Below are 24,559 nucleotides of genomic sequence, written 5' to 3' on the forward strand. Positions count from 1 at the left end.
TAAACATGTTATTTTCTGAGAGCTACGGCTTGTACCACATGGCCGCTGCTGTACCACCTGACCACTGCAGATTTAAAGTGTGTTATACAGTGCTATGCATAAGTTTAGACACCCATGCTAAAGTTGACTAAAAAGAGGAATAAAAAATCATCTTTTGGAAATTGAACTTAATGCCTTAATTTAAAAAATTAGGAAAAATCCAACCTTTAAGGACACCAATTTTCTTTGTGAATGAATAATGTATCGTAAATAAATAAATGTTCTTCCTTAAAATACAGGTTGCATAAGTTTGGACACCCCTATGTTAAATTCCCATAGAGGCAGGCAGATTTTTATTTTTAAGTATTTTTTTTTATTTTTTTTTAGGATACTATGCATCCTGATAAAGTTCCCTTGGCCTTTGGAATTAAAATAGCCCCACATCATCACATAGCCTTCACCACACCTAGAGATTGGCATGGGGTACTTTCCATAAGATCATCTCTCAATGCAAATCAAACTAGCTATTAGGCTAACTGAAATAAAACCATGCCAATCTCTAGGTATGGTGAAGGCTATGTGATGATGTGGGGCTATTTTAATTCCAAAGGCCAAGGGAACTTTATCAGGATGCATAGTATCCTAAAAAAAAAAAAAAAATTATTATTACAATGATTGATGATTAATTACATTATTCATTCACAAAGAAAATTGGTGTCCGTAAAGGTTGGATTTTTCCTAATTTTTTAAATTAAGGCATTAAGTTCAGTTTCCAAAAGATGATTTTTTATTCCTCTTTTTAGTCAACTTTAGTATGGGTGTCTAAACTTATGCATAGCACTGTATTTGAAGCGGCAGACCAATGTATGACGTCTAACTAGTGCGAGAGCGATTCGAAAGCAAACAGAGCTTTATTTACGGCAATAGAGTAATGCAGGTATGACGTCACTTTGTAGGCCAACCAGCAGTTAGCATCACACAAAAACCCAATAGGATTTTCCCATAGGCTTTTGGATTATCGCTAAAAACAAGCTCTGTGGTCGACAAACGGTAATGATACTTGCATGTTTTGTCCATCAAGATAATTATCACAGATGAACACAACTTTTATTAATTTTGAAGCCTAAAGGCAGTCGCCAGAAGTAATAAGCTAAAGGTAGGCTATAAACGGACTACATCACGGTCGCTCGACTTCAACGTCACCGTCAATATGATTCCAACAACTCTTTCAGTTTTTATCTAAAAACATTTTCCCCAAACTTTTTTGAATAGTTTATAAGAGCACAATTATATACATAACGATGCTGTAAAAGCTGACTGAGTTGACCTTTTCGGCTTGATGACCTTTAATCTCTTCGACAGCCTCCCATTTAGCCACTTGTTAGCAACCGCCTTTTCCAAGACATGTTACAGCTTAAAAAGATCACGAGTGGGGTAATATTGATGTATTTTATGTCGTAGAATAGAATGTGAAAGTGTCTCGAGCTTGTGTTCACCACAGACCTTATTTCAGCCATTTAAACAAAACCCCATTCAAAAAACTCATTGACCTTGGGACGATGGAACCGGAGGAGCTAAAATGCTAACTCGCTTCCGCGTTTTGGCCTACAAAGTGATGTCATACCTGCACCCCTCTATTACGACATGACGTGACGCAGCATAAACAAAGGAACTGTGAACACAGGAAAGACAGAACAAAAAAACGTCAAAATAAGAGTCTTGGGTCTGTTCACACTGAGCACGGTTTTCTATTCCACTGCACTTCCTTTCTATTGTTTTCCAATGGAAATACGCTCTAGACGGACATGTGTTGACAATTGAATGTGTATCTCGTGTCTTTTGCAGTGTCTGGCGCATGACACGCCCTTTTCAAGAAACAGTGCTCAAGTTAGGTTCGACTTTTAAAAAAAAAACGTGTGTTTTTTCATTCCACTGACCTGCGTCTAACGTTTTGTATTTTAAATACGTGTTCTGTGTGAATGGCCTCCTTAGGGCAGAAAAACACAGGCAAACCATTGCAATAGTATGACATTAAATTATCATTATGGCATGAAATGATCAAACAGGATGGTTCATAATTACTGTTGAAAAATATCTTCTTGCTATTTAAGCTTGTTTCCACAAAAAAAAGTAACTGCGACTTATCTAAATTCCGACTTTTTTTCTCAGAATTGTGAGATATAAATATATAATTCTGAGAAAATAAGTCAGAATTGTGAGGAAAAAAATCACTTTTATAACTTAATATTCAAAAGTATTATTGATCTGCCCTCATTGACACCATTATATGAGAACTTTTTTCACCTACCAGGACAAAATCATAAGTGTGTTCGTTTTGAAAAGTAATAGCGCATCTTACCTCAAAAAGACACATGATTTGAGATGATATTCATGTCTGTAGCACAAACAGTGCAGGATTAGTGTTTAATACTTGAGGTTAAGCGTTTTTTTCAACCATAGGTTTGAGCCATTGTAACAGATATTCTGTAGGTCTGATGGGTTTTAAATATAGGAAAACATGGAGTTATTGTTTTTTGTTGCATAAATGAGAAAATCATCCAAAAAAGATTAATGCAGAAATAATCTGTGCCCTCAAAGGTCATCTTTTAATGATGGGTAATGCAAATGTTCCCTCGCTTTGTTATCTATTCTTTACTTTGCTTTTGTGTGCAGTGTCACTGGCTCACGGTGGAATGAATCAGAGAGGTTTGTGAGTGTGTGTGTGTGTGTGTGTGTGTCATTGCTGGTATTTCTCAGAGCCATGACTGCTGCCTATTTTTGGGCCATTCGATACTCAGGTAATTACACGATGACATGCCTCAGAGAGCAGTAACTAGGCAACAGTGTAGCCACGGTGACAGGAGACGGCTGAGGATCAGGAAGAACTGAAACGCTTGATGGTAGAGAGGATGACTGTGACCTCTGAGAGAGAGAGAAAGAGAGAGAGAGAGAGATTTGTCTACAAGCAAATGCACACACATAATAAAGCAAAACAATGATTTTTCAAACATTTTGGATGTTTTAGGGGCGAATTCATTTTCAGGGGCAATTCAGGGGTGTAAATTGCTCAAATGCAATGTATTGCTTTGACTAAATAACTTACTAACTTAACTGAATTTTAGCTTTAAAGTAGTTTTTTTTTTATACTTGTGTAAATGTATCTGTTATGTATGGAAGCTTGTTTCCACCACTGAATAAAAAGTAAAAAAGGCAACTTTTTATCTTACAATTCTGACTTTATTTCTCATAATTACGTGATATAAACTCGCAATTGTGAGAAAAAAAGTTAGAATTGCGAGAAAAAAAGTCAGAATTGCAAGTTTATACTTCGGGCCCTATTTTAACGATCTAAGCGCATGGTCTAATGCATGAATGCAAGCAAGTGCACTCAGGGCATGTCCGAATCCACTTTTGTTAGTTTAACGATGGGAAAATGGTCGACGCACCCGGCGCTTGGTCTAAAAGGTTGTCCCTATTCTCTTAATGAGTAATGGGTGTGATTTGGGCGTAACATGAAATAAACCAACCAGAGTCTCATCTCCCATTCCCTTTAAAAGACAGTTGCGCTCGCACCATGGCGGATTCGCTATTTACATGACAGAATTTGCAAGCGGAAAGACTGAACGCTTCTCCAGAGCGCAAATAGATCAACTTGTGCGCGAGGTTAAAGCACGCAAGCAGACCATCTACGAGACAAGCCGGATTCCACCATATCTTTATGTACACAATATTAATCTTTTACATTGTAATCCTTTTATTTTTAATATTTGGCATGTTTGTGTGCTGCTGCGTGTGTGTCTGTGTAATAAGCAGTGTAAGCATGTTGTGGACCCGCCTATAGGCTCACATTACTAACACGCTCTTTAAATAACGAAAAAAAAATATTGCACAGTCTATTTCGGTTGCCTCAAAATAGCAACGCTCCAACAATGCGCCTGAACACGCCTCGTTTTCAGACCAGCATGCCCATAGCCATATAAATAAATGCATTTGCTATTTAAACAACGTGGCGCAGGACGTGAAAATGATAACTGCATCGGGCTGAAACTAGCAAAAAACACTTGCGTCGCGCTTGACGCTGCATTGCGCCGGGTGTATGATAGGGCCCTTCATGTTTAAACACTATCTACATAAGAGCCAGCGGCAAATTCCCAAAGGACTGAAGATTCCCAAACTACATTCTGCGACACAACAACAGTAGTATTCGTAAAATAATGGTGGTTTGCTCGTCCGCCATGACGCTCTTTTTGAGAAATGCTGCAAGCGGAGTGATACAAAGGGTGAAGCGGTTCCCATGGTGATACTGGTAGAATATCGCATGGCTGGAAAAGGCTCTCAGCCAATCAGAATTGAGAACCAAAACAAACTGTTGCATAAGGGATAATGTACATCCAGCCGTTGCAAAATGGCAGCAGATGCGTTTGTGTGAAACGAGAGAGCGAGTCTGTGGTACCGGATGACATCATTAAATAATGTACTCAAAATATTGATTTGAGTTTTAATATTTATAAGCTTACTAAATCGGGGAATAACATACCGCTGGATGGCGGTAAAACATAAAGCATGAAAATATCTTGAGCTTGTGTTCACCAAAGATCTTATTTCAGGCATTTCACAAAAACCCATTCAAAAAACCCATTAACTTCAGGATTATGGAACCGGAGGTGCTAAAATGTGAACTCGTTTCCGGGTTTTGGCCTACAAAAATACATCATCCTTGCAGCACTCTATACGGCACGTTTTTGTAATTTGACATTGTGTGACATTATTGTCGTACTATAATATATCTAAGAATCTCTCATTGTGAACTTTGCCATTATCTGCAGCATGGCTTTCTACGGGAATATTTCAAAGAGTGAATACGGTTTTCATATAATATGATTTGACTGCGACTGTCTAGATGTCAGTGGTTAAATTAGCAATCGGTCAAGATGAGAGTGTGTGTATTTGTTTACACCCCACCCAGCGAGTGTTCATGTTAACAGGCTGACAGGCTCTTCCAGGGCTGTTTAACTGAAGACTGTTATGTTCCATGACTCCCTAACCATGTCTGACATGCTGCAAGATCAGATGTGTCTCTCTCTCTCTCACGTCTTAAAGAGGATGACGGCTAGCCTGGAAACACTCTGACACCTCTCCGACACGCATATCCCTCCAGTTCACCGGTCACACATGAGATTGGTCACCAACAGGCTGAACAAATCAATGGCTGTACCATTTCCTTTCTCACAATTCTTTAGTTATATACTACATTGCAATACAATGTTGTCTTTAAAATGAGTGAAATTTCATGGGCAAAAAAGGTCCACTGTCCATTGTCAATAATATAGTGATCCATAAAGCACAGTTCACTCAGAAGCCAAACAGCTTTCTGTTGGTCAGTGCGCTGAACATGTGCAACCAACTTGAATCTGTTGTGAAATTTGTGATTCCAATCGAAATGACTGAATTTCGCACAAACAGCAAACAAAAATTTGGAGAACAGCGGTAAATGTGACCACACCCCTTCCTATTCTATTCTATTCTATTCTATTCTATTCTATTCTATTCTATTCTATTCTATTCTATTCCTAATGAGTCGCTGTTTGATTCTGATAGTATAGCTCCTTTAATATTAGGATTTTACTACAAGGATTCTATTCTATTCTATTCTATTCTATTCTATTCTATTCTATTCTATTCTACTCCTAATGAGTCGCTGTTTGCTTTCGATAGTATAGCTCCTTTAATATTAGGATTTTACTACAAGGATTCTATTCTATTCTATTCTATTCTATTCTATTCTATTCTATTCTATTCTATTCTATTCTATTCTATTCTATTCTATTATACTCCTAATGAGTCGCTCTTTGGTTTTGATAGTATAGCTCCTTTAATATTAGGATTTTACTACAAGGAATCTATTCTATTCTATTCTATTCTATTCTATTCTATTCTATTCGAGTGTACTCCCAATGAGTCTGTTTGCTTTTGATAGTATAGCTCCTTTAATAATATGATTTTATTCTGTTTACCTATTCAAACAATTCTATATTTGTCTGTATCTGTAGTGTTGCTGCCCTTTTACTACAAGGATTCTATTCTATTCTATTCTATTCTATTCTATTCTATTCTATTCTATTCTATTCTATTCTATTCTATTCGAGTGTACTCCCAATGAGTCTATGTTTGCTTTTGATAGTATAGCTCCTTTAATAATATGACTTTATTCTGTTTACCTATTCAAACAATTCTATATTTGTCTGTATCTGTAGTGTTGCTGCCCTTTGATGTACATCTGCAGTCATGATACATTTGTTTGTTAAAGACAAATTTTTCTCTTGGAGAAAAATGTGACTACAGAAATAATCAGGGCTTTGTTCTCTCATTATATCAGATCTTAGATTCTCAGTGTCTGCATCACACCCCCTCTCTCTCGCTCTCAGACAGCAATCAGGCTGAAGAGAGGGTGGCATTTTCCACAGTTCACGCTCAAATGCAACATCATTTTGAGTCACACTTCTGCACCTGCTCTGTGTTTTAAGCAGTGCCCTGCAGGAGACTGTGCTTGTCTGTTACTGATGTACTGTTGTGAAAAATCACTGATGAATCATTCAGTCAGCGCTCTCAAACCTCTGCGTGTAGAGTCCTTTTTTAGGCTTGCTGATGGAGATTTGCATTTAATTTTATAAAAACACGGTAGTTCTATTACAAATCCTGGTGAGCTACTTACCTAGTGTCAGGTTTTGGGTATGTGCAAGGAGTGAGGACTCAAGTGCAGGACAATGGGTATTTAATGATAATAAAATAAAACAAAACAGACAACAAAAACTGCCACGAGGGGGATGACTTGACTTGACTTGACTTGACACATGGAGAATAAATAGGGAGCACAAACAAAGCAGGTAACGAGGGAGGACAGGTGGGCCAAATGAACCAATAATCAGGTAACAAGATGGTTAGACAATCGACAGGAGAGCACATAGCACAAGGAAACACATGACAATCCATGTGCTCACACCAAACGTGACAAACACATGAGCACATGGGCTGCAAACACAATCACCAGCCATGTGCCCCAACAAAAGAAGACATGAACACGCAGCTAATGAGAACACTCATAAGCCACGTGTTCACACAAAACATGACAACATGAAAGCACGCAGCCAGTAAAAGACACAAGCTGCAATGCAACACAGCACAAGACAAAACATGACATGAAAGCACATGAAACGAGGCACACAGACAAGACAAAACAGGAGTGTCCGGGCTCTGTCACAAAACCAAGAAATAGACGACAGAAGTGACCAAATTTAACCAAATTCTAAAGGTGTGATGACATTTACCGATGTTCAATGAATTTTCGCAGGCGAAATCCAGTCTTTTCAATAGCAATTTACACAATCTGTCATTTCTAGTGAGGGCGAAATATTTCCGCAGACAGATTTTGCATCAGGTTCAAGTTGGTCACGCAAATTTGCCACAAGCACATTAAAAAAAATGTTTTACTAACAACTTAAAATCCATTTAATTAAAAACTGAAAAAGTATGGAAATACATTGCTCCATTAAAGCTGACAATTACACCCAATATTTGCATATACTGTGTTTTTATTAGCCTATCCCATTATCAGCTTTGCAATATGCTTACATCAGACTGGAAGCAGTTGTGTAAATTAAGACTTATGTTAGCCTTACATGAGCAATGATGTTTTTGTTGTATACCATACGAATTGCTGCTTTTGTAGAGCGTTTCAAATGATTAAGTGGTCTAATTACAGCCGCAAGTATGAGGTTTTATGAGGTTCAATTATAATGCTGCTTTAGAAGCCTTATGTAGGAAGCAAGCCAAACTCACTATTTGGAACAGCAGGGTTTTGTTATTAATTGACATTCAAACTATTTCTCAAAAGAATAAAGTTTTCAGTTAAATTAACATGCAAAGATTTGATATTTGTCAACAAGTGAAACATTTTTGTTTGATTTTTCTTTCATCTAGGCCTACATAATTTGTTTTATGTCACCATTATTATTTGATTTCGATGAGTTTCTTAGTGTAAGACAGTTGAGGTCTTACACTAAGAGGACAGTTGAGGCTCTGCCATGACTCCTTAAGATTTACCTCGATTTCGACTTTTCCAGGACGAGTCGCTCATGTTCAGTTGTCCTGAGGTTTCCTCAGCCAACACAGCAGTAACTCTGAAGCTGATGCCCTGGGCTGTTTCCTCAGCCTTTCTGAATCTGGGTTACTCCGGTCTTTAATAATTACCATACGTTTGTCTAGCACAGGATGAGGCAAGGTTTGTTGAGTTCATTTAGTCAACATGTCATTTTACATTCTACAAAATGTTTAATGATGCTGCGACTACTTGTATATTTCATGAAGTCTAGAAATGAATATAGAAATGAAATATTCAAATTGTTATTAGCTGTGGAGTGAACACATTTAGACTGGTATATATGAATGAGAATGAGGTGAAAGGGTGGTTTGCCAGCACAATAAAGCTAATGTTGCTGTCATACTTATGGATCATTTGTGTTATCATTCAGAGCCTTAAATAATGACGTTAGATATGTGTGTGCTTGTATGGTAAGTGTCTCAAAAGAGCGATTTGGCTTTTTGTGTATTTCCCAACCAATATCAAAATAATCAGCCTTTCACTACATCATTTATAATGACATAATTCTGTCATCCACACAAGAAAAGCAGATTTTTGTATTGCGTTTCACAGAAATCTGCTTCCTAATGTCTATTCTCTGGCTTTAAAGTGTTAACATTGTTGACTGTTTATTGATATCTAAGCTAAACTACTCCATCCGAAGCAGAGCTGGTACATTTTCCACATTAGTCAACAATAGCTGACTGACAGAGAGATTAAAGACAGATGCAGTTTATGTTGAATTTTGTAGACCATCATCACTTGCATTATTTGTATTTATATGAGAGCTAACAACAGTATGCTGCATTTAAGAAATGTTTAAAGGGTTTTACTCGCCCTCAATGACTCACCTTCATGTTGCTTCAAATCCATGAGACTTTCGTTCATCTTTGAAACACAGATATTTTTAGAGATTTCAATCCCTACAAATTCCACATAATCAACACTTTGACACCTCAAAAGGTTTATAAAGACTTTTGAAGAGAGACAATTATATGATGAACAGAATTAATTTAGACTTTTATTCACATATAAACATTGATCAACGCACATAGAGCACGTCGAATATGGTAAATGGAATGTCAAACGTGCTTGCTTGACATGTTTGACCTTCTTCAAGAACCATTAAAGAGATAGTTCGGCCAAAAATGATATTAAACCCATGATTTACTCACCCTCAAGCCGTTCGAGATGCATATGTCAATCATTTTTCAGACGAACATTCAGTTATTTTAGAAAATGTCTTAGATCTTTCAGTGGTTATAATGTCAAGTTATGGGGTCCACTCCTTCAAGTCCCAAACATGTGCATGCATCCTTCACAAAAGTAATCCATCCGGCTCCAGGGGGATAAACGAAGGCCTTCTGAGGGTAATCCGTGCGGTTTTGTCATAAAAATATACATATTTAAAACTTTATAAATGAAAATAACTGGCTTCCGGCAACGGTCGACGTGCGTTCACGGGAAATGGATGCTGGCGTATGACGTAGGACGTAGCGTACACTGTAAAAAATTTGCTGTAGTTTTGCAGCTGTTTGCCAGTAACTTACTGTAGATTTAAATTTATGTTATTTACTGGCAACAGTTTGTTCAAAGTTAAATGAACATTAAACATTAACAAGTCTTTGTCTTTAAAGAATAAAATTATAAAATAACAATCTAATGCAAAGCATTCTGGGAACCAGAAATCTTCATCAACCTTTTTCTGTTTTTTTCCTTCAGATTTTGGTTCCCAGAATGCTTTGCATGAGGATGTTATTTTAGTTTTATTCTGTAAAGATAAAGACTTGTTAATGTTTAATGTTCATTTAATTTTGAACGAATTGTTGCCAGTAAATAACATCAATTTAAATCTACAGTAAGTTACTGGCAAGTAGCTGCCAGTAATACTGTAATTTCTACAGATTTTTCTAAGTGTAGGAAGCGTCGTGACGTAGAACGAAGTATAGCTAAATCAAACGCTACGTCCTACGTCATACGCCGGCATCCATCTCCCGTGAACGCGCGTCGACCGTTCCCGGAAGCCAGTTATTTTCATTTATAAAGCTAGCAATGTGCTAAAAACAGAAAAGGTTCGCACAGATCAACGAAAACTTCGAGACGATTAAAAGCGCTGTATTATGCATGCCAGGCCAGTAGTTGGCGATGTCAATTTGTAGAGAAAAACTACGCGCCTGTAGACTGCAATAAGTCATGTGCATGATGTCACTGTTTTCACAAATTCATGTTTTTATAGTTTACACGGAGACAATAATGTTATCGTTTTCAAAAACGTTAATTTTATGTATTCAGTGCACAACATAAACATTTCATGTTCAAGGTCAGAATTTAAAAACAACCAGGACTCCCTTATATTAAAATAGTTTAAAGTGTGCAATTCTTATTTATATGTTACCTAAACTGTATAAAAATAGTTCTTCAAATCTCTTTAAATCACACAAAGGTGAATAGTGAGCCTGTTTCAGAGGCAGTGGGCATGTGGTGATTCATTTTAATACACTGGAGCTGCAATGACAGTTGACACTCTGCCAGCAGTATTCATCTCACTAATGTGGCCTTTGAAGACATCGAGAGCCATAAAGTTCATCCAGCCATTCAGTATGACTGAAATATGTTCCCTTTTGATTTCACGTGTCTCTGTTTGTCAAGAGAGGTTCTCAATATAAAAAAAAGCCTGTCCATTAAATGCAATTGATCTGTCTGGAAAGTGTGAGATGTTAGATTGCAAGTATGAATTGCTAAATAAACCCTTAAACGAATCATAAAAGAATATCCGAGGTGTATTTAGCACTTGATTATAATTATAGATATGAAATGAAAGCTGTGTTTTAAACTTGCCTTTTTCTGTTTATTGCAGCATGTTCTCCTGGCCTTCAAGTTGATCCTGGCATTCATCATTCCAGATGTTCCTAAACGCATCCAAGTCAAACTAGACAAGCTGGAGTTTGACTCCCTAGAAGCTCTTAAGAAAAGGGTGAGTACGTTTGTACATGTGCACATATCTGTAGCATGCAAACAGGAAATGGGTCCGTTCAGTGCAAATAGCGACTCGCGTACATGCCTCTGTGGACTTTACCGAGTCAACAACACACGTCTGCATCAACAGAAGCGGTTATGCGGCAACCATTATTCCTCTGCTCAGAGAGGCAGAGAGCAGCATTAACATGCTTTCTGATCATTAAATGATCCAGAGAGACCTTTGTACATGCTGAGAAGCTCTACTGACATACAGAGTGTTTGCTAATGAGGTTTAGCTATTTGGGCAGATGTTTATCACCTCACATGCGGCTTAAGAAGTAGGTCACTCACAAAGAAACACACACTGCAGACTGCCCTTAGCAGTCAGGCAGAATTAATAATGAGGAAAAAACTTTTTTTTTTTCCTTAAAAGACAAAGGCTATGTTTGGAATGAAATACTAACATACTGCTTGCTGCAAAATATCTTCTATTTTTAAAAATAACAGTGAGAGGGATTGTATTATGCAGTGATAAATAATTCAAACAGTAGAATGCAACAAGGAGGGGAGCTCGCATTCATAATTGTAGAAAAATTCTTGTAAAAAAAAAAAACAGAGGTGCAAAGAGTACCTGAAAAACATACTTGAGTAAAAGTATAGATACCTTACAGTTACCAGTCTCCAATTCCAATACGGCTTGAGTAAAAGCCTTAGATTATCTGATTTTACCAGTACTTAAGTATTTTACTCACACTGAATGTAGGCTCAAAGATACACTAGCCATCAACAACTAAGAGACATGCCAGTGAAAAACAAGGATTTGTGAGGAGAGCAATCATGTTTATTTTCTAAAATTGAAATAAAAACTGAACACCTCAAAATTGAAATAAATCAAGGTCGACAAAACAGCCTCTTAAACGTCTGCAAACACTCAAGTGTCAGTTAAGCTCAAGCGCTCAGAAATGGCAAAAGTAAACCAAAATCTTTCAATAAGGTCTCTTCATTCAAAATGTAAAAATTAATTGCATTACTCATCACAAATGTATTAAAGATTACATATACTTGTTCAAAAATGTAGTTAAGTAGAGAGTGAAAGTTTCTAATATCTTCAATACTCCGTAAAACCTACAAAGTAGCCAAAAAGATACTTAAGTAAAGTAACTCGCGCACCAAAGTAATTTGTCTATAAATTCCTTCAGCATTTGACGTGGATGTTTTTGTTGTTTTAAACAGCAGTATGTGCTCACGACCTCATTATGTTGCATCTTTAATTCAGTGAGTCTCAGAAATAAATATGGTTATTTACCATTTATCAAAAAAATTATAATTTATAATAATAATAATAATTTTTCTGTTTTAATGAAATAAGTCAATAATGAAATATTCTGCTGTTAAAATATGTTTATTTGCATAATAATGATTTAAATTACTTTTGATTCATCTGTCTGATGAAACTGTAAATCTGTGAGTGAGGTGGTTTTGAAAGGGACTCATAAGCTCTTATTTTTTAATGCAATATGAAAATGTTTAATAATGCATAAGTCATGAGACAGTTGAATATACACTTTTATATACACATATTACTATTATAGTATTTATTGCTTGTTGATAGTGATTTCATTCAAAAACTGTGTACAGTGAAAATGAATATATAAATGTACACTACCATTCAAAAGTTTGTTTAACGTTTCCTTGCTAAATAAAAGTATACATTTCTTTTTAAAAAAAAGAAAAAAAACATACTGATCCCAATCTTTTGAACAGTAGTGTACATATATGAATTTACTGTCCATTGGATTAAAAAAAATCCCAGATAAGGATTTTGGAATCACTACTGATGCACTAGTATGTAAGTATGCAATTCTGTACAAAGCCTTAAAAGGATTGTTCAAAATGACAATTCTTTAAAATCATTTATGCACCCACATGTCATTTCAAACCTGCATGTATTTCTTTCTTTTGTGGTACCCAAAAGAATATATTGAAGAAAAATGTCTCAGTGGACACAAACAGCTTAAATGTTCTTTAAAATATCCAATTTAATGCTTCACACAAGAAAGAAAATCATAGAGGTTTGGACTGATATGATGATGAGAGTAAATACATTTCATTTTTGGGTTAACTATCCCTGGAAGATATCCGCATCCACAAATTGATTTTTACTGTTATTCAAAGGTCAAGGTAGGTGGTGCCAGTAATTTGTTTATGGATATGAACCGTAGCCAGTTTTAATTAGATTGAAAGAGTGATTCACAATTGTAACATTTGTGGTAATGAATTCAGACAACTGTCCTTCTTCTAAAATAGGAAAAGGCATGATATATTGTCTAAAGTATTAAGAATGATTCCATACAATGTCTGTAAAAGCGACATCATCGACACGCTTTAACAGGATTCAATGGCTTTATTTCTGCAGAGACGAGCCCTCGGTCGGTAAGTCCGTTGCCATGGCTCTAGTGATATGGCACAGTTGGATTGTGAATGACAATGAGCTGGCGTGTGCTGTTGGCATCCAGCGTTATCCTTAATGTGGCCTTGTGTTTCCTCCCTTCACTAACAGCTGATAAGATGTGTGCGATACGGCCCCCCTTTGCCTCCTAATGCTGTGGATTATAATGTTTCCAATTAATTTAGGTACATTATGAGCACTACTCTAATAGTTTTGCATTTTTATGTGTTGGTTTTCTCTAATCGCAACACTGGTGTGCACGGGCGTAGGGACGAACATAGTGGGGGGCAGATTATAAAATCAGCTAGCTTCTGAATATCAATTGGTTCTGCTTTATTTGCTGAAAAGCAGACATTGATAAATATGTGCAAGCCAAGCAAGTTCATAATACCTGGAGAGTGCTATTTGTTAGCAGTCTCATTTATCTCAATGGCAGTTGCTCAGCTGGTGCAGGACCCCTCAGAAGAATGTGAATTGAATCATGCCATATCGCTCATATGCACTCAGTTCCAGACAGGGTTTTTTTAAGGTAATCGACTAAGCTGTAAATGCCATGTGACTAGTTAATCTTTAGCCGATGAAAAGGGACATCCTGACATCAGGCTGTAGGTGACCCCCCCCCCCCCAAGCCCTTCAATAGCTATAATAGCATACTGTGAAGTGAATGGTAGCAATGTAAGACAGTTTTACTGTACGCTTTTAATAACTTTTTTTACTTTTAGTTCATATGGATGACTCAGCCTGTACTATACAGATTTTTGTCCAATCAAATGTCCAATTTAAAAATATCCATCCCCCTTATATCACCTTTGACTAGGAAGTAGCAAATCATGGTTTATTGCTGTGACATAAAGCCCATGTGGATATTTAAAGAGGGGATGTGCTCTTAGATCTGTCTTACCCAAACATCCTATAGGAAATGTGTCAGCACTGGAAAGATGACAGGTCTGGAAAAAGTAATTGAATGGGTTCTTTAAGAGCCCTTCAGTAAAATCAGGCACATTAAATATAATGAATTTGAAATCATATGCTGCTTGCAAAAAATATATATTTCCCACTGTGACCAAGCATCCAACTATAAATTCTGAAAATAAATAGATAAAAAAAATTCAAAAGCAGAGTGGTTTTGTTAAAAAATATTGCTAAAAATGATGCAGCTCTTGATGGAAATAAATGTTGTGATGGCTATTTCCATCAAGAGGTGCATCCATTTTTGGTCAAGGACTACTGACAATGCAAGAGTCAAGCACTCTGTAAAGTCTCCTCCAGCACATCCCTATGACTTTCAATGAATTTAAGGTCTGGATTCGGAGTTGCTTAATACTTTCTCCCAATCATTCTTTCACAATTTGAGCCTGATGAAGCTTGACATTATCATTCTGGAATATGGCCATGATGTGTCTTCCTACATAGTTGTTTAGAGGGATAGTTCACCCAAAAATTCAAATTCGGTCATCATTTACTCGCCCTCAAGTTGTTCCAAACTTGTATGAATTTCTTTCTTCTGCTGAACACAAAAGAAGGTATTTTGAAGAATGTCAGTAACTAAACAGTTGATGGGCCCCATTTGACTTCCATAGTATTTATTTTTCCATACTATGGGAGTCAATGGGTTTGGTTGCCCATATTCTTCAAAATAGCTTCTTTTGTGTTCAACTGAAGAAATAAACTCATACAGGGTTGGAACAACTAGGGTGAGTAAATGATAACAGAATTTTCATTCTTGGGTGAACAATCCCTTTAAGAAATGAAAAGCTACACACTCCATCAATTAGGGATAGAAGAAAAGTTGCCAAACATTTGACATGCTAGAAACATAATAATCACTGCAATAATGATCAAGTCATAGACTCTCATATATGTATAGTATAATTAATCCACAATCGGCAGTAAAACTAACCACCCACCATAGGATAAACGGTTTGGAGAAAGGATGGATAGATTCAGTGTTTAACTGATAAGGCTGATATTTGCTGCGTAAGGAAACATCCTGATTGGAATGATTGTTTGTTCATTAATATACCTAGATATTTATTCAAGGAGGAAGCAATGAAAGCATATTGATGGCTTCAGATTCATGAAGACTGTCGTCAAAGATCTGTGGGAATGTAGGTACTGGAAAGGGAAGACCATTCTCACAGCGAAATCAAGACAGCACATTTAATGATCTGATGGAGCACTTGGCTGACGAGCTGCGATGAAGGCGGGACTCCATCGAAGTTTCATCCGTCAAACATTTCTTTTAATTTAGCAGAGAGACGCAGGTCGTAAAACACGTATTGATTATGTTTCAGGATGACTGAAGACGTGATGTTTCTGGGCTTCTGCCCCTCCGATTCTATCTCACAAACTTCACCTGACACCGGCTCATCCCTCTGCCAATGCTGGCTCTGCGTTGGCTGGCGCTGCGCTGAGTCTCTCCATCAGGATGATGGACGGTGGCTAATCGTTTCAGCGGACTCGTCCTGATCTGTTAGAGTTCAAAAGTGCCGACTGCAGTTAAACGGTGCGATTGTTTGGTGATATAAGACTACAGGACTTCAGGGAGGTACTTGGTCCAGTGGTTTGAGGGCGCTAGAGTTGAGCAAGCACCACATGACGCCATTTAGCTGTATTTCCATGTGTTCAGCAGCTTGAGAGGGTGAAGACAGCTGTCAGGAGAAAAGTTCCCACTGCTCTAGGGCAAAGGGACTCTGAAAATAGCCGGCACTTGCGGCAGCAATGGAAACCCCCTGTTAGTGGCCAGTCTTTGGAAAGGATCCGGGGTGAACTCCAGGAAAAGGCCAAGCTGCCAACACTAGCATGGAACTATTATGGAAACTGGGGATTTTGGCCTTCCTGCTCTGTTGAATCTGTTTAACCCATAACAACTGTATGAGTGGCTGATAGGAATAGAAAACAAAGACGGAGACAGTGGCCCTCCAGGAGCAGGATCGGACACCCCTGTGATAATTGTTTGGTCGCAGGTGATGAGTTAAGTGAAACGTAGGGGGATGTCTGCTTTTCCTACTAAACATCAATGGCAAACATCCCACTCTCTCCAAAGAAGACTAAGGGAAATGGGTGGGAAACATCTGTGTTGATTCACATTTGTATTTTATCTCACTTTACATCAATACTTGAGGTTGATCGAAGCGTTCCTACGGAGATGGGTTGACAATGTGGCAGTAGAGAGACACGGCATCTTGAAAAGATATTGGTTCCCATCCATGGGTAATCCATAATCAGAAAGCTTTGATGAGATAAATTTCTCCCTTTAAAAGGCAGCTTGTATTATGCATTCATGTTGTGTCCCGGGTTTTGATTTGCTTCGTTTCAGAACTGAGAATTAATGGTTTGTTTTTTCCAACCAATGTCAATTTGTTAAATGATGTGAAGGCCATTTATCTTAGAACCAGTGCTGTCAGTTTAACACATTCATTTAGTGTGAGTAATTATAAAAATAAATAATGTGCTACAAATTAATGCAATTGATCATGCCACCCGACCCTTAAGTAAATTCCTTAATGAGAAATGGTCCTACCTCTGGAGCAATTCAAGCTTTAGTGACCACCTTTTGCCAATCCGTATTCAGTGCTGTCCGGCTGCTATTACATGCAACACATCAAACCATACTGTACCACACATCCTGCAGAGTTTACCTCCAACTTGTCCCAACATACCAGTCTGGAAGATTTTTGTAATCCTGAAGACCTTGTCGGTTATTGGGGTTGGAGCTAAACTCTGCAGGAATCTACTACTGGAGCAGGATTGAACACCCGTGCAGGAGGTGATTCATTATCATTGATCCGATTCTGTTTCAGGATTTTCTTTTCTTTTCTGGAAGATAATTTAAACTTTGTAGAAAAAAAACAAAGAGCTAAGTTAAAAATGGTGCCAAAAAGGGCCTGATCATTGTCAAGCAAGGCTCCTAAAGATGTGTTAGGGGGCCCCCAACCCCTGCATACATTAGTGACAGAGCCCTTTCTTTAAATTAATAGAAAATCCATGTTTTGGTAGCCAGTGTTAAAGTAAAAATATTTTTCGGGGCCCTAACTTGCAGTGTGTGCTAGGGCCCCGGGCCCCTTTGTATATTTTAAGGGGTCAAGGGGCTACAGTTGTCAGCTCGCACTTTGTGCACTAATGGCTGAGATTCTTTTAAAAGTCTCGGACTGGTTTTTGGAGGCCCTTGATAGTCTGAGGTAGCCTGGTTCTACCAGACTCTCGTACATTTCATTTGTACAGAGAGTCTGGAATCTCTCCATTGAGAAACGTTTACTTCCTTGTAGGCGGGTTCTCTGTTAAAGTTCAAAACTATTGGATCTGCCCAGAGTCACTCAGGATCTGCCATAGCCAATCGCTAACGTGTGGTCGTGACGTATGTCATGCGCCGAAACCGGCCGGAAACATTTACAAATTCAAAATGTATAAGGACAGTGATGTATTCAGTCAACTGTCGAAGCTGGGTCTAATCATTAACAATACGCCGCTGCGGTCGTTTCGGATCTGCCGCAAATGCTGTACAGTGATCACCGGCTACTGCGCGATACGGAAACAACTTTTCTGCCTCCTTCACTTGGTCCTCCATTAGTGCAACAAGAGGGGAGAAGACAACAACTATCGGCTTTGCATCCCTATCGTTCGCCTTAGCTAACACATTCACCACTAGAACTGCCAGTCATTTTTACCGTTTTGAATTTTATATCTGCAATAACTTTGTTGAAAAAATAAATACAATCCTGCTGGTACCTGACTTTTCCTAAAAGTGTCTGTATTTTCATTTAAAATGTTTTTCATATAAATTACCTATGTAAATTACACATAAAGCAAAAAAAACAAAAAACAAATGAACATTCTATTTCGGCCATAAACGGTCATATTGACCGCACTGAATTTCGCGGTATTATTATACCAATATACGCAACAATAAAATGTGGTAAAAAATACACTAACATATTCAACAACAAATCATTTAAATTTAATGATATTCAGAACAGAACAAGAATGAAAAAATAACTAAAGCCAAAATGAAATGCTTTATACGCGAAAGTGAAAGTAAGCGGCGTTGGGCTCACGTAACTCTCTAATTAGAATCAAAATGTTTCAACATTTGCGATGTATTTGGATGCTAAACTATTCTTTATCATATAGGCTTTGAACTTCACTCACGTTCCAATATCGACGGAAAAAATCATCCTCTTCACACGCATAAAATGGTACGAATTGTAGCCTACCAGTACTGAGAAACAGAGCAGTGGAATTTTTATATGTTAGGTTGACTATTTTATTATTATATTTTATTATGGCTATAATGAACAGGCTGCAATGCTGGAATATGGTGTGTGTGTCGGCGGGCGCGATCGAACAGTGGAAACATGAAAACATCTCCGTCATTTTGTTCAGGGCATCTACGAATATTATTTATTTATAAATTATAATTAAACTTGTTTAAATGTACAGTTTGGTGTTGTTTTGTTTTTAAAAGACATCCTAATACAATAAATGCATTAATCTCTCAATTGGGGATTTATCATTAAAGATACAGAGTTTTGAATAGCGATCAAAATGACCGCTTGTGGCAGTTCTAGTAGTTATGGAATTCTGGCACTTCTAGTGCTGAGTGAGCTGGAAAATCAAACTTTTCCCGAACCCCGTGGGGAGGAGGGCCACAACATCATGGCCACCAACAAAACTTAGCAAACATTGTTCTTGCTCCGGCTTTAACTTCTGTATATTCGGCAGTTTTGCAACAACGGACCGAATAGCTTTTCTCACATCTTTCTCCGCTGCCATTACTCCAACTCAAACTGACGCACTACATCAACGTCATCGTTCTCAGCCACTCCCTCTGTTCGCTGATTGGTCCTACAAAAAATTGATTTCTGGAAACCTAAGAATATACAGCAGTCCCAGACGTAGTACTGAAGGAAAATGAAATTGAGCGGAAGTACGTAGGAGGGCGGAGCCAGGCTAAGTCTGAGGTCCCTTTGGCCCAGTTCAAAAACCAGCCCTGGTGTCAAAGAATGTTATTTGTGTGATGGACCTCGTCATATTCAGTCTGTTTTCACATCATTGCCTGACCACCGTCACAGGGAGTGGAACAAGCCAGTCATCCGAGGGAATCTGTCAACTTGCTGAAGTCCATGAGAATGTGACATGTCCCGCATTAACCTTTAATGGTGTTGGGGAAAATGGAGTCAATATAACACTTTTAATATAGCCGGTGTTGGAACTGAGGGAATTCACAAACTGTGAATCAGACATTAAACTGAAAACACCTTGACGGTTTTTCATAAATGATTAGGCTATAGAGACGATATCTTATCACTGTGATGGGATTCTTCACAGCTGTTAAACCTCTAATGATTCATTGACCCTGAGTTTGCACTTGTATTTGAGTAGAGTTGTTAACATGAGTGATAGTATGTTGGTGTTGTAGAAGCTTTAAAGCTTTTAACCCACCCTGCCTCCTTCTAACATAATCAATACTGACATGGTCCCGTCAATTATCCCAGTACGCCCATCAGGACCTCCCTTGAAATCCAGAATATTTGCTCCAATTAGGCGCATGTCAGCCACCTTTATTTGAACTTCAGCTCTCACTGTTGTTAATGCTAATCCAGCCTGCAGGAAGGAAAGGGAGAAAAGTGTCTCCTGAGATGAGCTCCTGAAAATTCGGCTTCTGTGAGCATCTGAGAAAGATTGACTCACTGTGTGAACAGAGACAGTGTCTGAGAGAAAGCGGAAAGTTTAAAGAGGCAATTCTCATTTTGAGTATTAGATTGTAAAAAAAAAAAAAAAAAAAAAAAATACTACCCTTTTAGAGGAAAACATTGATTGGATTGAAATCCCATGCGCTCAATAAAAAATCTGAATAATCTGAATAATCAGATTTATGGAATTTGCATGCTTTTAACTTATAACAAACCATTACTAAAGCCCCAAAGTATACTTCAGCCGTCCGCGTTCCGCGACGGTCCGCGCGCACAACTTTTGTCCGTGTGCAGCACAACTTTTGAGTCTGCTCGTACGGTGCGCGTACAACAGCGCATGTGTGAGTGACTTGTGCACTTGAAAACAAAGTCCACTAGATAGTGTGCTTCTGCTGAACTTGAAGTACACCCGTGCCTTAAAACATAGTACATTAACTTGTACTTGTAGGTGAATCTCATGAATAATGCCAAGAACATGTGAAGGTCAAATTCCATCCATCCATCCATCCATTTGTTAGCCACTTGTCCATCCATTTGTTAGCCACTTGTCCATCCATCCATCATCCATTTGTTTAACCACTTGTCCATCCATCCATCCATCCATTTGTTAGCCACTTGTCCGTCCATCCATCCATCCATCCATTTGTTTAGCCACTTGTCCATCCATCCATCCATCCATCCATCCATCCATCCATCCATCCATCCATCCATTTGTTTAGCCACTTGTCCATCCATCCATCCATCCATCCATCCATCCATCCATCCATCATCCATTTGTTTAGCCACTTATCCATCCATCCATCTGTCCGTCCATCCATCCATCCATCCATCCATCCATCCATCCATCCATCCATCCATTTGTTTAGCCACTTATCCATCCATCCATTCATTTGTTTAGCCACTTGTCCATCCATCCATCCATCCATCCATCCATCCATCCATCCATCCATCCATCCATCCATTTGTTTAGCCACTTATCCATCCATCCACCCATCCATCCACCTGCCTGTCCAACCATCCATTCATTTGTTTAGCCACTTATCCATCCATCCGTCCGTCCATCCATCCATCCATCCATCCATCCATCATCCATCCATCCATCCATCCATCCATCCATCCATTTGTTTAGCCACTTTCCCTCCATCCATCCATCCATCCATCCATCCATCCATCCATCCATTTGTTTAGCCATCCATCCATCCATCCATCCATCCATCCATCCATCCGTTTAGCCACTTATCCATCCACCATCCATCCATCCATCCATTTATTTGTTTAACCACTTGTCCATCCATCCATCCATCCATCCATTTGTTTACCCACTTGTCCATCCACCATCCATCCATCCATCCATTTATTTGTTTAACCACTTGTCCGTCCATCCATCCATCCATCCATCCATTTATCCATCCATTTGTTTAGCCACTTGTCCATCCATCCATCCATCCATCCATCAGTTTAGCCATCCATCCATCCATCCGTTTAGCCACTTATCCATCCACCATCCATCCATCCATTTATTTGTTTAACCACTTGTCCATCCATCCATCCATCCACCTGTCTGTCCAACCATCCATTCATTTGTTTAGCCACTTATCCATCCATCCGTCCATCCATCCATCCATCCATCCATCCATCCATTTATCCATCCATTTGTTTAGCCACTTGTCCATCCATCCATCCATCCATCCATCCATCCATCCATCCATCCATCCATCCATGTTTAGCCATCCATCCATCCATCCGTTTAGCCACTTATCCATCCACCATCCATCCATCCATCCATTTATTTGTTTAACCACTTGTCCATCCATACATCCATCCATCCATCCATTTGTTTACCCACTTGTCCATCCACCATCCATCCATCCATCCATCCATTTATTTGTTTAACCACTTGTCCGTCCATCCATCCATCCATCCATCCATTTATCCATCCATTTGTTTAGCCACTTGTCCATCCATCCATCCATCCATCCATCCGTTTAGCCATCCATCCATCCATCCGTTTAGCCACTTATCCATCCACCATCCATCCATCCATCCATCCATTTATTTGTTTAACCACTTGTCCATCCATCCATCCATCCATCCATACATCCATCCATCCATCCATCCATCCATCCATTTGTTTACCCACTTGTCCATCCACCATCCATCCATCCATCCATTTATTTGTTTATCCATCCATCCATCCATCCATCCATCCATCCATCCATCCATCCATCCATCCATCCATCCATCCATCCATCCATCCATCCATCCATCCATCCATCCATCCATCCATCCATCCATCCATCCATCCATCCATCCATCCATCCATCCATCCATCCATCCATCCATCCATCCATCCATCCATCCATCCATCCATCATTTTTTACATTACTGGAAAGGAATGGGAGATTTTATGACTGCCTTTTATTTATTTTTTTATTCATATTATTGACATTTAATTCCTGGTGAAATATGACTTGAAGATTCCAGTGGAGGCCACAGTATCAAAACTGTTTTGTAGACCTCTTTAATTATTGAAAGAAGTTTTTCTTTCACCACATTCCTCCTTTACATCTGGTGCCTAGCTATTGTGCAGTTTCCTCAGAGGAGAGCAGAGCGTGGACTCACTGAACCTACACGCACAGAATCACAGCGTCAGCAGCTCCGGCCCTATCGATCTCTCTTTTGGATTGAAAAGTTAATTGCACCTAACACTTTTTCACTGAGAATGTAATTTGCTCTGGTTTGCTCGAGGCAGTGAAATTAATTGATTAAATGAAACTCGGTATATGCCATAGTCTGGGAGGTGTGTATACTGCAGAATGGGAGAGAGAGAGAGAGAGAAACTGTTATGGGCAGATGGGTTCATTTTGATCGTCTTTTTAAGAAGATTTAGTAGCTTTCTGTAATGTTCTTTTATTGTTAAAAAGCTTTCAATATAGTCCTACAGCATCCCTGCTTCTCTCCATCGCTGAAAACCCAGCGTGACTCATTTGAAGCGCAGTCCTGCCTGAGGCTGTATGTATGCTGAACTAAGATCAGCTTTTGCCTTTTATATCCCAACATGGAGAACTGATGCTAAGTCAGCCTAAATCAGTTCTCTCACATTATAAAGATTATGAGTATAAGCCTTGGTTATTTGTGTGAAATCTCTCAGAAGAGATTAAATGGATAAAGGGGAACATACCCCAGATTTGTACATCATATTCTGAGACTTTTTGTGCACAAACATCCAAGATTTTCTTTTCACCCCCTGCACTCTTAAAAATAAAGGTTCCAAAACTGGGTTTTCGCAGCGATGCCATAGAAGACTTTTTGGTACTTCAAAGAACCTTTCAGAGAACAGTTCTTAAAACAACATTTGAAATATCTAATTAACTTTTTTCATTTGTGGAATGGAAAGGATGCATTAATGTTCTTCATGGAACTCTTGATGCCAATAGAGAATCCTAATTTCATAATGGTCTGGATTCCAAATAAGTTCCACCATTAATTTTTGATTTTGTTTGTCTTTTCAGAAAATACTGGAAGTTGCGGAGACCAGAAATACATGGAATAAGTGACATGTGACAACAACGCAACGAAAGAACTCAAGGTGTACACATGCTGTAAACTATCTAGTATTATATATTTCACTGAATTTAAATATGCACTCCTTGCCATGTTATCCACAAAATGGCTTATTGAAAATGACAGGGTTTTTATTATATTTTCCAGGCATTGCAGTTGCATGCATTGTTTTATGATTTCTCTTGGTCAATAAAACGTTTACTGACATAATGAGAGAGGTGAAAATGGGAATCCAGTTAATGTATGATGGGGTCAAATGACCAGGTTAATTTGGTTAGTCATTTCTATTCCTGTTTAAATGTCTGAATCTGTAAAAAAAAAGAGATGGTTATACCTTGGGTCTTTAAAATCCCAAACAAAAATATGTATTGTAATTTTCTGAGGTATTGAATTGACCGGTTTCATTGACTCTGAGTTCTACCAAAGATAGAGCAGTGCCTTTAAACATCACTATCACATTTACCTGTTATGTCTTTTGTTTACAGAGTCAGGCCACTTCACCCTGTACTGTACTTGAATTAAGCATATTCAATATTCTCTGCCTGAAAATAAACACTTTAAATAACATGAGATAACATGTTCTTCATCCTTGAGACATCCTTTAGAGCTTGTGTGTGCTTAGAATACGTCCTCTATCAGTCATAAACCCAGCAGCTGCCTTACCAAAAAATAAACTTTTATCGTTAATGACATAATTTTGTGATCTGAGGTCCATATTCTGGGTAAGCAGAAGGTCATTCTGAAAATGTTTTTTGGGGCCAAGCACCGAAGGTGCGGAGG

The 24,559-nt window shown here is 38.4% G+C and overlaps 1 protein-coding gene across 2 annotated transcripts in view; it reads left to right on the forward strand.

Moving 5' to 3' along the window:
• ano10a (anoctamin 10a) overlaps positions 1–24,350 on the forward strand; it is a 50,833-nt gene extending 26,483 nt beyond the window's left edge. Inside the window, exons 13-15 of one of the 2 annotated variants that reach the window (XM_081389676.1) lie at positions 10,974–11,090; positions 13,491–13,507; positions 23,728–24,338. In XM_081389676.1, the coding sequence (XP_081245802.1) occupies positions 10,974–11,090; positions 13,491–13,507; positions 23,728–23,779 (186 nt within the window). In that variant the 3' untranslated portion in view covers positions 23,780–24,338. Of the gene's footprint in view, positions 1–10,973; positions 11,091–13,490; positions 13,508–23,727 lie in introns of both variants that reach the window. The other variant, XM_081389677.1, reaches the window with a different exon arrangement.
• The last annotated feature ends 209 nt before the right edge of the window (positions 24,351–24,559 follow it).

This window comes from Scardinius erythrophthalmus (assembly GCF_964197995.2).
Source record: "Scardinius erythrophthalmus genome assembly, chromosome: 16".
NCBI lineage: Eukaryota > Metazoa > Chordata > Actinopteri > Cypriniformes > Leuciscidae > Scardinius > Scardinius erythrophthalmus.